The sequence below is a fragment of the Python bivittatus genome, unplaced genomic scaffold, assembly GCF_059951505.1.
Source record: "Python bivittatus isolate LINGU-HERP-01145 unplaced genomic scaffold, Pbiv_v1 ctg000980_np1212, whole genome shotgun sequence".
NCBI lineage: Eukaryota > Metazoa > Chordata > Lepidosauria > Squamata > Pythonidae > Python > Python bivittatus.
In genome coordinates this window covers 31270137-31288864 of record NW_028277125.1, presented here as the reverse complement: position 1 = coordinate 31288864, position 18728 = coordinate 31270137, and the positions used below count along the sequence as shown (strand labels likewise).

The following is an 18728-nucleotide window of genomic DNA, read 5'->3' as shown; positions in this document are numbered from 1 at the left end:
AATACTCAAGAATAGTGTTGTTGGCTAGAGAATTCTGGGAGTTGCAATTCATTCATTTGAAGGGCACCCAGACAGGAGAAGACTCCATTAGAGACTGGCCATCCAATTGTTTCAGGAGCAAGTAAAATTGTATACTTACATACATACATACATACATACATACATACATACATACATGATGTCTTTAGGCTAAGTACATCCCTTTCAAATGTTTTTCAAATTATACTGCAGGCATTTGTAGAGACATTCTCATGTTTCTACCATGGGAATTATGGTGAGATTATGGAAATAACATAAGTTACGTTAGAAGCCCTGTGTATGGGATTATAACAAAGTAAAATAGAATAATAATTTAATATAAAATCACATTAGAAGGCTATTTAGGCATCAATACTCAGTGCAAGAATCCAGATTAAAGGATCCCAGACAGATAGTAATTAGTGTTCATTTAACATGTCCAGTGAAGAATAGCTTCTGATCTTTCTGGATCAATGGTTTACTGTAGAACTGCTTTACTGTTAGAAAGTTTCTTAGAGCATCCAATTGGAATCTCCCTGCATTTTAACCCCATTTTCTTTCTTGCACTCTAGAAAAGTCTATCATGTACTCTAGAATATTGTGTTCTTCTTTTATGTGATAACCTTTCAAGTATTTTAAGAGCACTTCAGTTCCCTTTCCTCAGAGCTAAACATACAGAACTCCTACAGTAACTCTTCACAGAGTTTAGTTTTTAGCCCACTAATCAACCTCATTGCCTTTCTCTGAACCTCTTCAAGCTTCTCTGATTCCTATTTAAATAGCAGTGCCCAAAACTGGACATAATAATAGAGATGGGGTCTGACCAAAGCAAAATAAAATGGAATGATTACTTCCCATGCTTTGGAAATTATACTTTGGCTGATTAAGTCTAAAAATGCGTTAGCATTCTTTGCAACCACATTATAATACTGGCTTATATTTAGTTTGCAATCAACTACTATTCCAGGGTATTCTTCATAAATATTTTTACCAAGCCAGATATCCCCTATCTTATACCTACTGTATGCATTTCTTTATTTTTTTTAACAAGTGAAGAACTTTTGTGCTGTTCACTGTCAAATTTCAGTGCTATTTTCAGCTCATTTCCTTAACCCATTGACATTGTTTTGAATTTTATTCCTGTCTTCTAGGATATTAGTTACCCCACCCAATTTTGTACCATCTTCAAATTAGAAAATATCGAACAGCAGGGGACTCAGGTCAGATCCATGTGGCATTTCATTTGATACAACTCTCAGATTTAATGAACAACGATTGATGAGTCCTCTCTGAATACAATTTTTGAATCAGCTATGTAACTATTTAATTAGCTGTGATTTATGAAAATGTGTTAGTCTTTAAGGTGCAAGAAGATTCCTTATTGTTTTAATATACCATTATTACTTCCAGTGGATAAATTCTATTTTGTGAATGATTAAAATGTCATAATCTTACATGGATTTGCTAAAGTGGACTAGAGATTAATGCTCACTATCAAGATTTCCCACTATGTGCTGCATAAGTGCATATCTCCCTTTTTCTGGGAGAAACCACATTTACCAATGCATTCTGTACTCTTGTAGCATTAAAAGCACATTTAGTGTCATAGGTTGACAAATAAATTATTCACTGTACTTAAATACAGTACATATTTACAGTACTTAATTATTTATAGTACTTAAATAATTTTATAATCTGCTATTGATAAATACATCGGACAGCACATTAAGAGTTGGTATATCTAATGGATAGAAAGCTGTCACAGGCTGTCTCTGCATGCATAAACACGAAGATAACATTCCCACTGCTACAGCCAGCAAAACACCATGGCTCAGGCATCAGAGACAGCAGGGAACTGTTTGTGAAACAGGCATAAACCCATGCAAAAGACACATTCACTGTAACAATTCAAAATTAGGTGTTCTGTTGAAAACACTAATTTTTCAAGTGTTTTGCACACCTCTGTTGGCTACTAATTTGCAGCTTTGCTTTCTTCCCCTTCATTTTTTTTTTCTTGCTTTTATATCCTCAGATTCATTTAGAATCCTGGGAAGTCTAGTCATGCATATAACCAAACCATAGCTTATTCATCTGGAAGAGTATAGGGTTCTACTCATTAACCCCATTTCTTTCATCATATTGGGTACCAAACTCTGTTGCCCTCTATATTTCAGGGAAAATATCTGTAGCAGGATTGTGTGCATTCTTGTAAGCTCCTTGTGTGATCAAGGTTCTAAATAACACAGAGATCTTCATAAGTGCAACATGATCTCCCCTGCAGATAATCACTTCCCCAAACTTAGAAGATGATGTGACCAGGTTGTAGAGATGAAATGGGAAGGCTGAGCTAGCATATCTTAATACCCCCATTATGAGCTCAGCATAAGCTGAGTTTATTCAACCAAGGATACACTTTATTTTTAGTTCTTGGACAATCATTAATTCATTATTTTTCTGAGAGCCCTGAAAAGTTGCCTTTACATAAGGGGGTGCAGATGACTTGTTCAGAAATTGCTGATCAAGCCTTGCCTAGCTTAATGACATCCAGATGTCTTCAATTATAAAGTTCCATTAAATCTTGAACAGCCAGGCTGTCATAGCTGCTTACTGAACCATTAGGAAACTGATTTTGTTGGGTAAGGGAAACCTGATTTTTCTGTCTGACTATATAGTTTTGTCTTTATCATATTTTTTTGCTTGCCATCAACTTCCAACCCAGCAAATATATAGCACCATGGCAGCCTTTCAAGTACTCTTGTATTTTAGATTTCATGAAACTAGGTCCAAAGAGGTACTCTTGTATTTTTTTAAAAGTAGAAATAATTTCAGCGGGAAGTGCAATCCCCAGAAAGTCCAAAGGATATTCTTACATAGTTTAAATTCATAATCCTCTTCCCAATAGAAGCCAGCCAGATACCTCAGAGAAGCGCATGAGCAACAGGGCCTTAAAGATTACCTTTTCTTTCTGTCTAGTCTGGGCTACTCAGATTCAGAGTTATATTCCCCGAAAACATGTATGTTCCATTTAGTACTCATGGCTAATATAGACAATTGCTTGACCTGCATGAGTTTGTCCCATGCCTTTTTAAAAATTAAGCTCAAGGTTAAACCAAGGATGCTCTTGTGGTAATCATCACATCTCAAACATAAGAAAGCCGACTACCCTTTGACCTTCTTAAAATTGTGCACTTCCTTTAAAACTATCCATAGTATAATGGATTTTCTGCACAAGATGAAAAGCTGCTTGCAGTGCTTTCTTGTGTTAAGTGTTCTCCTTTTACTATAGGCATTAAGATTAAGACTTAGTTTAAATAGAATTGTCTATTAGTTATTATGCAGGCTTGCAACTAAATAAAATATGGATGCTCTTTAACTTTGTATTCATGTAATACCATATCGTTTATTTGAAGCTAAGATCCACTGTCTACTATGTAAGAAAAAGCACTGAATTGTAAGCCAAATACCCAGAAATGTCCAGAAGTGAGAAACACAATTTTCTAAGTTACATGGAAAACAAATGAATACAGTCTTGGTAATTATTCACAGTTAAACAAGATAACGCCTGTTTTATTGTATCTTATTGATAAAGTTTGCCTTAGAAATTTAGCTTCCCCTCTTTTTTGTTTCTTCTTCTTCAGGGGGGGGGGCAGGAATTAACATTTTTAAACTGGATACAATTATTCACAAATTTCAAACAAGATCAGATCCAAATCAGTTTTAATCACCAATATGGAACTGTTTGTAAGCAAGCAACAGCAAAGTCACTGTGTCAAGGACCTGGATATTTGGAACGTTCAATTAATAAAATAATGTGTGGCATGTTAATTGTACGTCAAAAGCCTTTGAAGGCCCTTAATTGGACACAGAATGGAAATATTTCTTTATGTAAGGAGAGGAAACAGGAAACAGTCAGTCAGTTTGTGAAAACAATATCTAAGAATTGCTGAAGACACTGAATAGTTAATGAAGCCTCTGAGCTACTTCCAGATCCAAGACAAAGAAAGCTATAGTTCTGTCCTTATCAGCAGATGTTCTTTCATACTGTGTATCATGCTGACTTGATTAAATTAGCCTGTAAAGGTCAAATGAAATATGTCTTCCCACTTCTATTTTGATTTTTCCTGACATTGCCTGATAGACTTGATAATAAATGGTGCCTGCCCACAATAACTTTAATGTTTCAGACATTTGGAATTATATCAGCTCACAGGAACATTTACCTTACTATACTGTAAAGCTATCTTACAAGAGTCTTTTGCTTGTTTAATGTGTACTTGCACCATTGCATTATAGCTTCTGTTATTCCACGGCGACCTTGGTGGAATGAAAGCTGGATCAGAATGCCCTGTCTTCAGGGCTCATTTGAAGAGAAATGAAGTTTCCACTAGAGATACCTTGAAAGGGAAACCAAGACAGTTTGCCTCAGGTTACCTTCAAAGCTCATGTCCTTTATGTACTTTTAACCTCATGTTAAAGCTCATGTCCTTTATGTACTTTTAACCTGTGGTTGTTAGATTGTTCACCAATGCCCACATGTTCAGCAGTGGTAAGCAGGATCTCCTCTGCACCAGGTCAGCTCCATAGATGCATATGATTCCAAACATGCCTGAATTAATGTTCAGTGCCTTTCACTTTGCAGATTAGCAGAATTTCCCCATAAAAAGTAACCAAAAAGTAGCCCAACAGGCAACTATCAGGCAATAAATCCAATAGGAGAGATAGAAAAGCCACTTTTGTCTTGCACTTCATTCTGCCAGAATAAAAAAGCATGAAGGTACCAAACACTGGAAAAAGCAAAGATTGAAGCTACCAGATGTGTATCTTAAAATGATTATGTCTTTTAGGTACTTCAGATTCCACTTCCAAAAGATATGCACTCCGAAAGACCTTTTGGAGATCAAATCCAAAGAGCTGCATAGCCTAAAAACTGAGGCATTCTTGAACAACCATTTTTAATCCTGCTGTATATTATTTTTCAACAGTAAGAAGAATTTAGAGTTAAAATGGTTTATTGAAGAATAATCTTAAGGAACAACTTGGCTCCAACCAAACTGGGCTCAGAATAGTTTTCTCTTGCATACTGAAAAGGTTCCTTTCTTTCCTATTTCAGCTGCAAACTTACCAGCTGAACTTTGTGATTTAAAAAATAAAACTTTAGAAAGGACCAGGGAATTAGAATTGATTGTAATTTCCTTGTGGATAACACTGGCATAGGAGGGAACCACAGTGATAAAGCCTTTATTTTCAAGCTTAATCTCTGGTATCACCATGTAGGGCTGTGTAAAGGATTCTTGTCTGAGATTCAGGAAAGCTGCTACAAGTAATAGTCAATAATTCAGAAAATGATAGTGGTAGCTACCAAGCTGCCCATCTGGAGACAGCACAGCACAGAAGGTCAGAAAAAGGCTTCCTAAACCCTTCTTTTCTTATGTCAAGGGAGGGCAGCAGTAATCACCATGGTCTTCTGGTACAGCACTAATATGTACAGCACTAAGCTAGATAGACCCATGCTCTGACTCAGAGCATGTCCACATCACAGTGTTGCCACTCATCCAATCCCTCACAAACAGTTTGAAGCCAACCTGTGATTGACTTTATTCTTCAGTCTTCAAAATGCTGATAACAAAAAGAGAACCCCGTGAGCCAATCAGGGCACCCTTCAGCCAATTAAGAGAAGAATGCAAGAAACATAATTCAATGTATTGTCGAAGGCTTTCATGGCCAGCATACGATGGCTGGTGTGGGTCTTCCGGGCTGTGTGGCCGTGTTCTTGAAGTTCAAGAACATGGCCACACAGCCCGGAAGACCCACACCAGCCAAACATAATTCAGTTGGTATACCTCCTCCTCCTGGTGGTGGTGGGGAAGATGGGTTATAAAAATCCAGTCATTCGTACTCCAAGAAGAATGGAGATAAAATGCTAGCTACAGCTCTTCTCCCCCAACCTGTAACAAGGGGAATTAATTTGTAAGAAAAGAAAAGAAGAGAAACTTCCAAGGTACCTTGCCACCACCTCTCTGCTCCTTTAAAAGCCTCCAGATAAAGTGATGGCAGATCAGTAGTTTTGCAAGCAGCCATGGGAGAGCATGGGGAGTAATCTTATACAATGAGACAGAACTCCAAGAATAGGATGCTAAACTTGAGTTACAATAGGAGGTAAGAAAAGCTTAGAAGCAGACCCTGGATAAGTCTAAAATCTTCACCAGTAGAAGAATGGACTGCCCACAAGTGTCACAGAGCCATAGCATTTCAAAGCAGATAATAGTTTTGCTTCAGTTTCAAATAAACTGCATCAGAGCCAGGGGGGGGAAATTTTAAAACATTACACTATTATATGAGACAAGGTTGGATTTGGTTCCAGATTACAATGGAATGGACACAAATAGGTTTTTCCTCTCTGTTCTTCTTTTTTTCTGATAAAATATCATGTACGGAACATACCAATGACCATTGATACGAATAGTAATGTTTCTTGAAAATCAGCTGATATTCTATCAATACAAGCTCACAAAATTCATCACCAAAAACAGTAAGTGCTTAGCAAGTTTTCATAGCTGTTTATTCATTATAAATAGTAAATATTTACTGCGCTTTTTTAATATGAGACCTTTTTGTTTTTACAACACATGTGTTGTTGGTAGAGAATGTAACATAAAGATAGTATTTTGTTCAATCACTCTTTAAGACCAATGTGTGAGCTAAACTCTGTACGATATCCTAGTCCTACTAATTCACTAATTTCATTGAACTGAATGCTAAAGGGAATGTATTTGTGCTCTACCTCACTCACCGTTCCGAGAATAAAGAAAAATAAATAACACTGCCTGCCGTCTTCCTGTCCCTCCTAACATTTCAAAAGACAAATTTATTGACATTTGAAAATGTCACAACACAAAATGTATGTAAACCTTGATTTCTATTGGATTATATAGGATGCAACTGTATAATTTAAAATTACATGACAACTACAGAGACATAGTGATTTATGCCCTGCATTTTTTCTAGAAATAATGTAAACATAAGCATTTTAAATGTAGTATCTTCCCCAAAGAGTCCCTGTGATCTAATAAAATGGAGATCATCAAAGGAAACTGTGACACCTCAATATACTAAAAGAGTGAAATATGTACTGTAAAAATAAAAGTACTTGGAAAAAATATAATTTTGATTCTATATATAATGCCTTGGTTGCAGCCAAAGCTTGGTGAGGTACGCCATATTGCACATTGTTAAGCAGTCATAGAAATTAAAGTTATTCTGTATTTTTGCTTGTTTCTTCTAGGAGGTAACATGGACTAGGAAAATTTCACACACAAATCACCTTGTAAAACTTTTCTTCATGTTACAAAATATGTCATTTGCTGTTATGAAGAAAAGTCCCTTTGTATGTGACACTTAGCAACAACAGGATTACAAAAACAAGAAGATAACCAATAACTTATTTCCGGAAGTCTTCAAACATCTAGTCTAGCTTCCTACAGACTTTAAAATTTCCTTTCAAGGTCATTTTCCAGTGTGTTAAACAAGGTTCTTCAGCCCATGCTTTGCAAACTGGGCACTGTCAAAAGTTGGCATTGAAAGTTTTAAAACATGTTCTGAGTTTGCAGCATTCAGACTGTAGTGTCCGAGTTAATCCATGCATCTTCATCAACCTAAAAATGGAATGCTTACTTCAGCCCAGTAATTTGAAAAACTCAAATTATTATTATTATTATTATTATTATTATTATTATTATTCCCCATTATTGTTGTTATTTGTTTTTGCCATAGTGAACTGAACTCTTTGTCTTCTGAGCTGCTTTACCCAACATGTCCGAACACCTTATTGAAAGCACTGATGAGGAAAGAACGTAACAGTCCCATTTATCACTAGAATGATCTCTGCATTCTGGGCCTCATTTTGGTGAGAAGATTGCTCCATTCCAAATATTGGAGTGAGACCAGGAACAAGACCAGCTTTAACGTGAAGTGGACCATACACTTATGCAATATCTGGCTTCAGATAATGAAAGGCACCTGTGAAAAAAGAAGAAGAAGCATAATAAGCTTTTAAAGTCATGCTGTGACAACCTCACAGTAAGGGGCAGTGTCAACTACAGGTTGACATTGTCATATTTAATACTGATATATCAAAGGAAAGGGACTAATATGCTTATTCTTAGACAAGTTTGACAAAACTCTATGTATCTGGGATTATATACTATAATGATTCTTGAGCTGACCTCATTAAGAACATGTGTTTCTAATAGTGGAATGCCAGTGGTTATTTCATTTTGGACAGCCCCTCTGTTTTACCTAATGGCAATCAGGTTTCATGTCTCAACAATTAATAACATCAAGATGTTGTTGACATCACTTTAGAAAATAATTATGCAGCAGAAATGTTGCTGAAATAATCTACCATCATAGCAGCAAATGTGTCTACCTCTACAATAGGAAAAAAATGCATTTTATTTTTGTTTATTGCAGGCAAATATTTATGTCCTGTTTTATTACTAAAGATAACATGTGCCAAATATATGTTCTCTTTTACTTATGTGTGTGCATTTGGTTTTAATGGTTTGAGGAGCCTGATGACTCTATCAAGTTTTAATCAAGTTTGGTTTTTTAAAAATACGAAGTTTCTCATGTCTCTCAAAACTTACATTTCAGGATAACTGTATAATTCATATTGCTAAATATCAGTCTAAATCTGGCTACCCATCAGATTTTGCTGAGGAAGACATCATTTTCTTTCTTTTCCCAAGCTGTTGGTGAACTACAAAATTTTTCATCCCCCAAACAGTATGGAAGGCTGCTTAGAAGACAGCAAGGTCACTGAAAATACAGTAGTTTGTTCACCCCCACAATCATTAAAAGATATGTTAAGACAGCCTTCCCCAACCAAGTGTCCTACAGATATCCTGAATGTCAGTTCCCATAATCACAGCTAGAATAATCAATACTAGCTAGGAATGTACTAGCTAGGAATGATAACAGTTCATCCAAGTTATCTGAATGTGGCCAGGATAGGAAAGGATGGATTAAGGCATTGCATCCATGTGGTACAAACCAATGTCAGTGCAATTTTACTGATATGGAATGAAGGCTAAACTATGAGTGTCCACAGGGGAGGGGGTCAGGAAGGCAAATGACAACCTATGGATTACTTAACACAAATGCCATGACTTAAGTACTTGTTCAGATATCCTGACACAAGTATGTAATCACAATATTTGCACAATTATGTCATCATGTGTGTGTCACCATTTTGGCATCATCAGGTTTTCTGCAGATGTTGCTAGGTTAAACTGTACTTATCTGGTCATCACCATGTAGGGAGGTCTCTGACTAAATATAGTTGTCAGCCCAGAACTAATCTCCCACAGGTTTATGGCTAAATGTTTTTCATAAAATGGCCATATCCCACCTTTTGTCTAAGAGCTTAAGGCAGCATGCACAGTTTTCCTGCCTCCAATTTTAGCTCAACAATATCACTGTGAGTTTAGTTGTGACAGACAACCTAACCCTAAGTTACTCAGTTAGCTTCTCCAGCCAAGGGTAGTCTTGAACTAGGGTCTCCCTAGCCTAAATCAGCACTTTAAGTGCTATACCATCCATGACTCTGCTCATTGTTTGAATGAGACTCTTGATTGGTTAAAAAACAAAGTGCTTACCCCTCTAATAATGTATGACAAAGATAGGTTTCAGGAACACACATACATTGCCAATGACTTAATACTCACTTTGTCCATATTGCCCATACTGATAGCCTGGGACGGGGTCCATACTGTAACCAGTAGTGCTGTATGTTGGTGGGCAGTATGACTGAGATGTCGGCAGGCTATCTAAACTTTTCATATGATCTAGTCTTTGACTACAGCTTGCTGACACAGTGGTTGTTGGCTCTAAGCCCCCAGTTAATGGTGACAAGGCGTAGTCAGTTTGGGGCTGGTGAGGGACTCCTCCATGGTTAGTTAAGAGACCCATTACCTAAAATAAAAAAGAAAGGTGGGGAAGGGGAGGTTAAACAGCATGAAAACTATATCTGAAGGAATCCACAAGTTATTTTATTAATTCTGTATCTATTCCTTGATTTCTGATCTCTGATTCCAAAAAGAAATAGACATGTCACACAAGTTTAAATAATAACATATGACTGGCATTCTGCTCTAATACACAAACATATATATTATTTCATCTGAGAAAATCTCTTCTTCAGTTTTCTAATGTCTGATCATATGTCACAATGACTTTTTTATATGTAAACCAAAGCAAGCTTTCACCATGATTATTTTTAAAGTACTAATATTTAGTACCTTAAAATTCTATTATTCTACTCTTTATTACTCTGTAATAAAGAAGCAACATTGCTTTAATTGAGAGGATGGTTGAATGAAGCTGATTTTCCCATAAAAGAGTATATTTTGTTTTCTAGTCACATTGTGGGAGATGCCCTTTTCTTCCACTATAAACCTAGCAGCAGATTCTGGAAGCGTTCCAAATACACGATGCTTTACTATGACTCAGTAGTAAGCCGTGAGCTGGGAAAAAAAGTGTTGTGAGGAAAAATAGAGCCAAATTTGGTCACAGGTAGCCTTCCACAGTACCCAAACTGTGAAAACCAATGTGCTTTCTGATTAACATTAATGTTGTACATATTATAAGACAGATACAAACCTCTCCAATATTTTATGTTTTACATGACAAAGAAACAGTGAGTACAGGCTTTCTGGCCCCAGTCTCTTGCTTCCCATCCTTGCCCGTTACCATACACTGCAGGCAAACAGGCTTATCTTTTGCCAACACAGTCCTCTAAAATGATACAAACTAAAACAGCACCAGAAAAGAAAAGACAGCACCAAATCTAAGCTACAATTTTCTTTAAACTTGATTGAGAAATTATGGCTTTAAATTTACAAGGGAAACTAAAACCAGTTGTAAGATCAAAGATAGTCAAAAGAACTAGAAATGCCCTGTTGAGGTTCAAAGAGAGATGTGTTTGGTTTGGTTGTTTTAATCAACAACCTCCCAAACATTTAAGCAGCAAACGTCATTAGCTGTAGTATATTTGTATTACTCTTGAACATTGAAATTAAAATCCTTTTTATTAAATCTCTAATGTGCACTGCAAGGCCTGTATATTGTGTACTTTGTGAAGCACTGAAATATGTATACACACATACATACACACACATGCAATATATACAAACACAGAGAGAGAGAGAGAGATTATCATAACATAACATAACAACACATGCATTATCCTGCCACAGCATTTCTTAAACTTTTCAAGACCATGGGACACTTTTGTTTTTGTTTTAAGTGAGGGACACTGATGACTGTTTCTTAAAAGACAAAGAAACAGAAACTTTAGGCCAGACAACATGATGGCCATTAGTGGGAGGTTTGAAGGGGGAGCACTCTGGGCAGCTGAAGCCAACTTGCTACATCTCTACTTCCAGCTACCAGCCAAAGAATGACAGCAGCAAACACAGCGGGAGCCAGCAGATCAAGCACTGGATGATCTTCATTGAGGAACCAGACAAAGCAGAGCGCTGTCCCTTACAGGAACCTAGGCCTTTGATGTGGATGTGCTGATCATGCATTGCTAGAGGTAAAGGTCTGGAATTTGTGCAAAAGAAGGCCAAACACAGGAGCTGAAGAGACACTATCTACTTGGAATGGGTAATTGCATGGCATGATGGGAGACTTTGTGCTACAAGTATAAGTGCTGACCACAATTTTGGCCATGGGTTTAATTGTGCTGCCCAGCAGAGATTGACTGTAAATGCTAGATGCCCTTGTCTTGCTGGCCATATGCCTGGCCATGCTGCTCCTTGATTCAAGGAGCTGTGGTGGCTGCACAATAGGGCTGTCCCAGTCATTGCCAAGGTAATTTAATACCATCCCACAATTTATAGCACCTTAAGTAGGGAATTCTGTATGAGCATAGAAACCATTTCCATTGCACTGAAGTGACCAGACACCTTGCTTTGAGTTGCTACTCTGCTGCTCTTTGTGGGGTCATGGTGGGGCTCTGCAATTTCTCACAGATACATTGAATCACCTCAATAACAATTTGCACAGCCTTAGATGTGCAACAGCAATTTGCAGGCCAGGTAGAAGCAGGCTCAATTATTTTTGCAAATTCACACCTCCACATTTTCTGCAAAACATACTTTCCTAACATATGTGATAATGTAATCACAACATATGTGATTACTGTACAGTTTGCTTTTACTGGAAATTGATTTCCACAGCGCATTTTAGATTACCTTCTCACATATTTTTGTTTAATTGAGGTGAACAAAACTTTAATCAAGTGTTTGTGTTAGCTTTCAAAGTAACTCATATACTGTATAGATGTCACTTATATCAGATATGCAGGAAGTAGGGGAGTGAGAAAAACAAAATGGAAGTGTAGATCGAGATAGAGAGGACACTCCTCTTCAAGTCTCATTTTATGGAGATATTTTTCGGCTTGCTCACTCGCTTTCCTTTGGTTGCATGATGTGGATGAGTAAGGGAATTTACATAACGCCAAACAAGTCTAAGGCTGTTTTCTACTAAAACTAATTTGCTTTAGCCTCATTATGGTGTTGGCATGACAAAGCAACCCTGCTCATGACTCATGTATCCAAAACTGGGGAAAAAGAGAAAACATTCAAAGTCTGACTTAACATTTACATGAAAAATGTAAAATCTTGACATTATTTTCATCCAGCCTTTAAGATTTGTCTGCAACCTAAAATACACATTGTTTATCATAAAGCTAGCATTGTTCAATGAAACAAACAAAGCTAAATGTTTCATTTATGGGATATAACTGGCTTGGTTGTCTCGTGACAAAATTGTCTATATAAGAAGGTGGTAATAAAAACAAACAAACAAATGTCATTAACAGAAATAGTAAAATCCTGCTCCTATTCCTTCCAGTGTAGCAGCTCTGGGAACTAATTAATGTGATTGTTTTTAAAAAATCAACTAAATCCAATGATTGAAGGTAGTAAATTAACTTTATGAATTCAACAACTATTTTCCAAACTTACTACAACTATTGAATATGAACAGGCTTGCAACATTTGGGAAGGGTTTTTGTTGTTGTTGCTTGTTTTGCTTTTTTTAAGAAAGAAAGAATAAATGGCATTTGTAGATTACTTTGAAATCTTTTGGAACTGCTGGAAGCTATATACCAACTGCTTGCATTTATATCATGTAATGCAAAAGTTTCTATGGGGCAACTCACAAAATTCCACTGATTTTATAATGGGATTTATTCCAAGTTTAGTAAGGCTGTAGTCATTGAGTGATCTCTGGTGATTTTTCACTTATGGTGAAGGTCCCATGGAAAATTTCATCTACTCAGTGTGGTTCTAACTTCCCTAACTTCTAAAAAATACACACCACTGTCTATATTATCAGCTAACTGTGTTTCTATAGCTTTAGAGAAACTGAAGCTATGGTAATGCTAGTCTCATCACCTTCAAGACTCTTATCCAGATGGAATCTGTCCACCCTACACAATCTGGCTATCTATAGAGCAAGGTTCCTCAACCTCAGCAACTTTAAGATGGGTGGACTTCAACTACCAGAATTCCCCAGCCAGCATGTTGGCTGGGGAATTCTAGTAATTGAAGTCCACCCATCTTAAAGTTGCTAAGGTTGAGGAACCCTGATATAGGGGACACTATAGATACCTGCCTCTAGAGAGACTGGGGCAATGGAAACTAGAAAACAGCCTTCCCAGTCACAGCCACACATTATGAAACAACTTATCCTTTGAGGGCATCCACCCTTTATCCTTTAAGAAGCAGTTTGAAGATCTTTCTCTTCTATAGGGCTTTTGCAGGGAGGGAGGAGGGGGAGGGTTGTGTTTAAAAGACAGCAACACATTTTCAGGCATTTAAAAAAAATATTTGTAATACTTAGATTTTATGGGTGTTTTTAATATACTGCTGTAAACCTGCTAGAGTTGCTCAAGTAGGCAGAATACAAATAATTGAATTAAATAAATTAATCAAGAGTTTTCCCCAAGTTTTAATCCTATGGTAAATTATCATAACTCTACAACTTTCAGCTCAATCTACCTCAGTTTTTAGGATGTCAAATTTACTGACTAAAAGCTGACATATAAAGCATGAATTACATTTTGAAGCCATGATTAAATAAATCTGGAGTTCTGCTTTTCATTGTGTTGCCTTTCTGTATCCCAGTATTACTTTGAATTGCTCTGAGTGGTATTTTGACCCACAATATCTGTGTGAGGTACACTTTTGCAAGACTTCATTCAATTTATCAAGATGTTATGATGGCCCTCTTTTCTGTTCTCAGTTTTGTAGTATTTGGAATTCATATTTCATTTGTAACAGGGATTAATCATCTCCAAATTCTTGACAATCATTATAAAATTCACTTCCATCTGGTCTAAACTTAATAAAAACTCAAGATAGATTAGATTAAATTAAATTAAATTTTTAATCATCTTTATCAGGTATAGGTGCTATGTAGTGCATCCATATCTTTGAGCATGGAAAAAAGCAACAGCACTACTAAACTGGGACCAAAAATGTTGTTTCAGAAATATCTTCAGAGGCTTTCAAATTCATGCTGCAGTTGATTAGCATCTAGATAATTAGATTTTGGGACCATTCTCTTTGAAAGTAATAAGGAAAGTTGCCTAAAGGCAGAAACTCTGCCTTGTGATATGTGTCATGACCTTATAGCACTGGAACAAGGAGTTACTGAAAGGGCACTGTTGGTTTTCACCTAACTGCTTGGTTAGGAAAGCTATTAGGGGACTTATTCTGAGACATGTTTAACAGTTTGCTTTCCCAAGGACTCTACAAGGGATAAACGATATACAGTATGCTTCCCAGTGAGGTATCTTCCAATGGCACCTACAGCTTTCATCTTTCCCATCCCAACCAGTGCATTTATTTGCTTCCTAGTCTGGGCAGAAGTCTTGGCATTCTTAGAAGCCACCCATCCAAGTACTAACCAGGATAGAACTGACTCTGCTTAGCTTCTAGGATCAGCCAAGGCCATGTAAGTACTGCCACCAACTGAGATTTAAAAAAAAAAAAAAAGTGAGTTGGGGGAGGGGGACATGGTTCCTCAAGGTTCTTACTGCTGCTTTTTGTTGCTTTTCTTTATAAAGTTATATTGTCTAAAAACAAACAAAAAAGACTTCTGCATTTATATTCAAGTGTTATTTTAGCAAATCTGATAAAGGACCATGTTATTCTGAAGTTCTTTTAGGGAAACATTGCTTCATGTATATTATATGCATTATACATTTTAATGTTAGTCTTTGAACTTCCAAGTATGAAAGAAGAAGGGAAACAAATATGAGATAAATGTATACATGTGTTAGCTGTTTGGAATATGGATTCATTCCTGTTAACTGACTTCAGAAACAAAGGAAAAAACCTCAGATGTTCAGTCCAACATGCAGTTTATTTTTTCCCTGATGGGCTTCATTCAGTTTTTGCTTACCGATCTGCATAGATTTCAGCTGAATCAAATGTACTATTAAATTGGATTCTACTCAAATTAGATGAAAAGTAACATTTTTGTCCCACTAAGTCAAAGATCAAACTCTGTGATTTACACCACATATTTTATGCAAGTGAACCAAAAAAGTAAAATGAAATTTTTCCAGTGCAGCAGCAATTTTTCTTCATAGAGAATATTTATATATTTATCTTGTTTATTAATTACATCCTCTGACTTGTAAATGTCTAACATAGGAGTTATAAAATATGAAATAAATGTAATAAAATTAAAAAGCAAAATATGTAACAAATAATGAAGATGAAATGTAGCATTAATACTGAAAATAAACATTAAACATTATGCAGAATTAAAGTCCTAATTGTACAGAAATGTCCAGGTACATTCAAATAACAAGACCAAGTTATTTCTTTTGGAAGATATTTGAAGAATTGGGGCGCTATCACCAGAAGGACCACTCTAGAGAGTTGGACATATATCTGAACTCATTGGTAATTGGGAATGACATATGTAGATGTCTTGTTATTAGTGCATAAATTCTGACTTCATACAACTAATAAGCCACAATATGCATGACTGGTGCACAATTATATTTTAAGCCTATATACAGTACAGGTAGTCCTCGTTTAGTGACTGCCTCATTTAGCAACTGTTTACAGTTATGACAGTGATGAAAAATTAACTTTACAACCAATCCTTGTATTTACAACATTTGCAAGTCTGTAAAGGAAAGCTGAAGTAATATCATAAGCACAGTTGCTGTTTTACTTGGCAACTGCTTCACTTAACAACCGAGTTACCAGTCCCAATTGTGGTCACTAAACAAGAACTATCTGTAATGTAAAAACATCTGAGACAGTGGCAGCACTTGGCTGACCTTCTGAAGCTGCATAGGTTGGAGTCCAGGTAGGACTTAGATGGACTACATCAGGGACCCTAGGGCTGAAGGCCAGACTGAAAGGTTGAAAAGAAATCCCAGAAGGAGGCAATGGCAAATCAGTTCTGGATCATTTTCAGGAAAGTTTGATCTCTCTCTCTCTCTCTCTCTCTCTCTCTCTCTCTCTCATATATCCACCTTCACCAAGTGTCAAGATTGACTCAAGATCTAAACCACTCTGTTTACTCAGCTCTAGTTTCCCAGGGGATATAGTAGATGTATAATTTTAATGAGATTGAGTCTTCAATAGTATTGATTTACAACGAAACTGCTATGTTGCTTTTCTATTTTACTATAGAAGGGTCCTAGCTCTTCTGTGAGAAACAATCAAATATTTATCTTTCTAAAATATGTAGAAGGTTCTGCTTTCAGTATAGAGTATAGTATTCTCCAAATAGCAACACCTATCAAGTTATTAAACAGGACACACCTATTCTCAATGATGCAAATTCTGTTAAAGTGAGAGGTAGGGGGCTTATTTCATTTCAATGAAATATGATGTCACTTAATAGGACTGGAATTACAGCAAAGCTGACATACTATTGGCATCATAAAATCCTCACATGTTTTAATTCATTTACCCATGCCTGCATTTAATATCTCTGTAACCATGTCTGCAATATAATTGATGGGAGACAAGCATGTTCTGTATTTGGGGGCTATTTTTTTCTCTCTCTCTCCTTATCCTGATTGAAAGTTTTAATGAATCAACACAAAGAAAATTGTTGGCTGTTAATGTATTAAGCTGAAGTGACAGGATCATGAGTAAACTTTAGTGGAGTTAATGACACCCTCTTATCTGACCCTGACACATTTGCAGCATGTAATTTACAGAAGCTCTGTCCAGGGAATCTTGACAAATGCTCCTAAGGATGTCAGGGCACTGATCCATTTTAATGTAAAACAGATGTGGGTCACATACTCTCATTCATCACTGCACTGAACATTTCAAACTACTGCTTAGATGGATGGCATTACCTGCTGTGAACTCTTTTTCCCTAGGGAAACCCACCTCCCCATTTACCCTCATTGCAAAAAAAAAAACCTTCTCCAGAAAAGAGATAAAATTCTGCAGGTCATCTTATTGAATCTCATAGGACTTAACACACGTGCCAATAAACACAGTTTATAGAGTTACAATCTCGTCTCAGCTGTGAGCTCAGTTACAATACTTAGGCAAACCACTTTCTCCTAGTCTCCATGCCACTCACTCGTCCACCCCATCCCATTCTCCTTAAGCCTTACTCTTTTTACTCTTATTTTTATATTTTCTTATTGTTACACTGCTAACTATCCTTTCCACTGCCTCCCTCCAGATTATCTTGGAATAATATTCCATATACCTGAAGAAGAAGACTGGCATCTATGAAAGATGATACTGTAATAGTTGTCATGTGTATGGTGTGCAATTATTTTTTGTTGTTTTCCCTCTTTATTTTCAAGGCTAGCGATATGATTCACTTTAAACATTCAGGAAGCACTATATAATTCTCCTTGGCCGCATGATCATATATTATTTAATCATTTTTTTTATTTTTTTTTTGTCTGCGCTCAGTCATTGCTGACCCTGCAGTGACTGCTTGGACGAGTCCTTGCAGTTTTCAAGGCAATTGTTTTTCGGAAGTGGTTTGCCAGAGCCTCCTTCCTAGGGCAGAGCCCAGCTGGCGAGCGCAGGAGGCGGGGTTTCCGTTGCTTCGCCCCCTTTTCGGGCGCGCATGGTTTTTCGCGCTTACCGGCAACTGCTCCCAACTCCTTTTTGCAAGGCGCCGCCAGCATTTTTTCTCCCACCGGAGTGAGAGTACCCATTTGTCTACTCACGTGAGTTTTCGACCTGTTGGGTTGACAGGAACTGGGGAGGAAACAGGAGCTCACCCTGTTTAACGCGAAGGCTGGACTCGAACCGCTGAAGCGTCGACCATTTCTGGCCGGCAACTTTCAGCGTCATTAAGCCGCTGCGCCACCGCATCCCCCTTATTTAATCATATATGGCATTAAATGTTCATGTGCTTACACACACACACACACACACAATCAGCTGCATGCTTTCTATGGGACCCAATGCAGTCTCCTTTTCCATCTATTTGTTGAAATAGTATTTTTAGTAAAAACACATTTAAGAGCAAGTAACAAATGTAAGGGTTGCTGTCTTCAAGATGTTCAACAAGGATTAATTTTCTCTCAGTGTTTTTCTCAATTATTACTAAAAATAGTAAGTGAAGTTGGCACTTTAGTTTGATTAATTACTGTAAGAGAAAAACGACTCACTGTGGTATATGAG

General features: G+C 36.9%; 1 protein-coding gene across 3 annotated transcripts in view; it reads right to left on the bottom strand.

The window, feature by feature from the left end:
- Positions 1–6670: 6670 nt before the first annotated feature.
- Positions 6671–18728, bottom strand: part of PAX3 (paired box 3) — a 98169-nt gene continuing 86111 nt past the window's right edge. For all 3 annotated transcript variants that reach the window (XM_007425661.3, XM_007425663.3, XM_007425662.3), the window contains exons 8-9: positions 9744–9990; positions 6671–8034 (exon numbers count right to left, since the gene is read on the bottom strand). In XM_007425661.3, the coding sequence (XP_007425723.1) occupies positions 8000–8034; positions 9744–9990 (282 nt within the window). In that variant the 3' untranslated portion in view covers positions 6671–7999. The remainder of the gene's footprint in view (positions 8035–9743; positions 9991–18728) is intronic.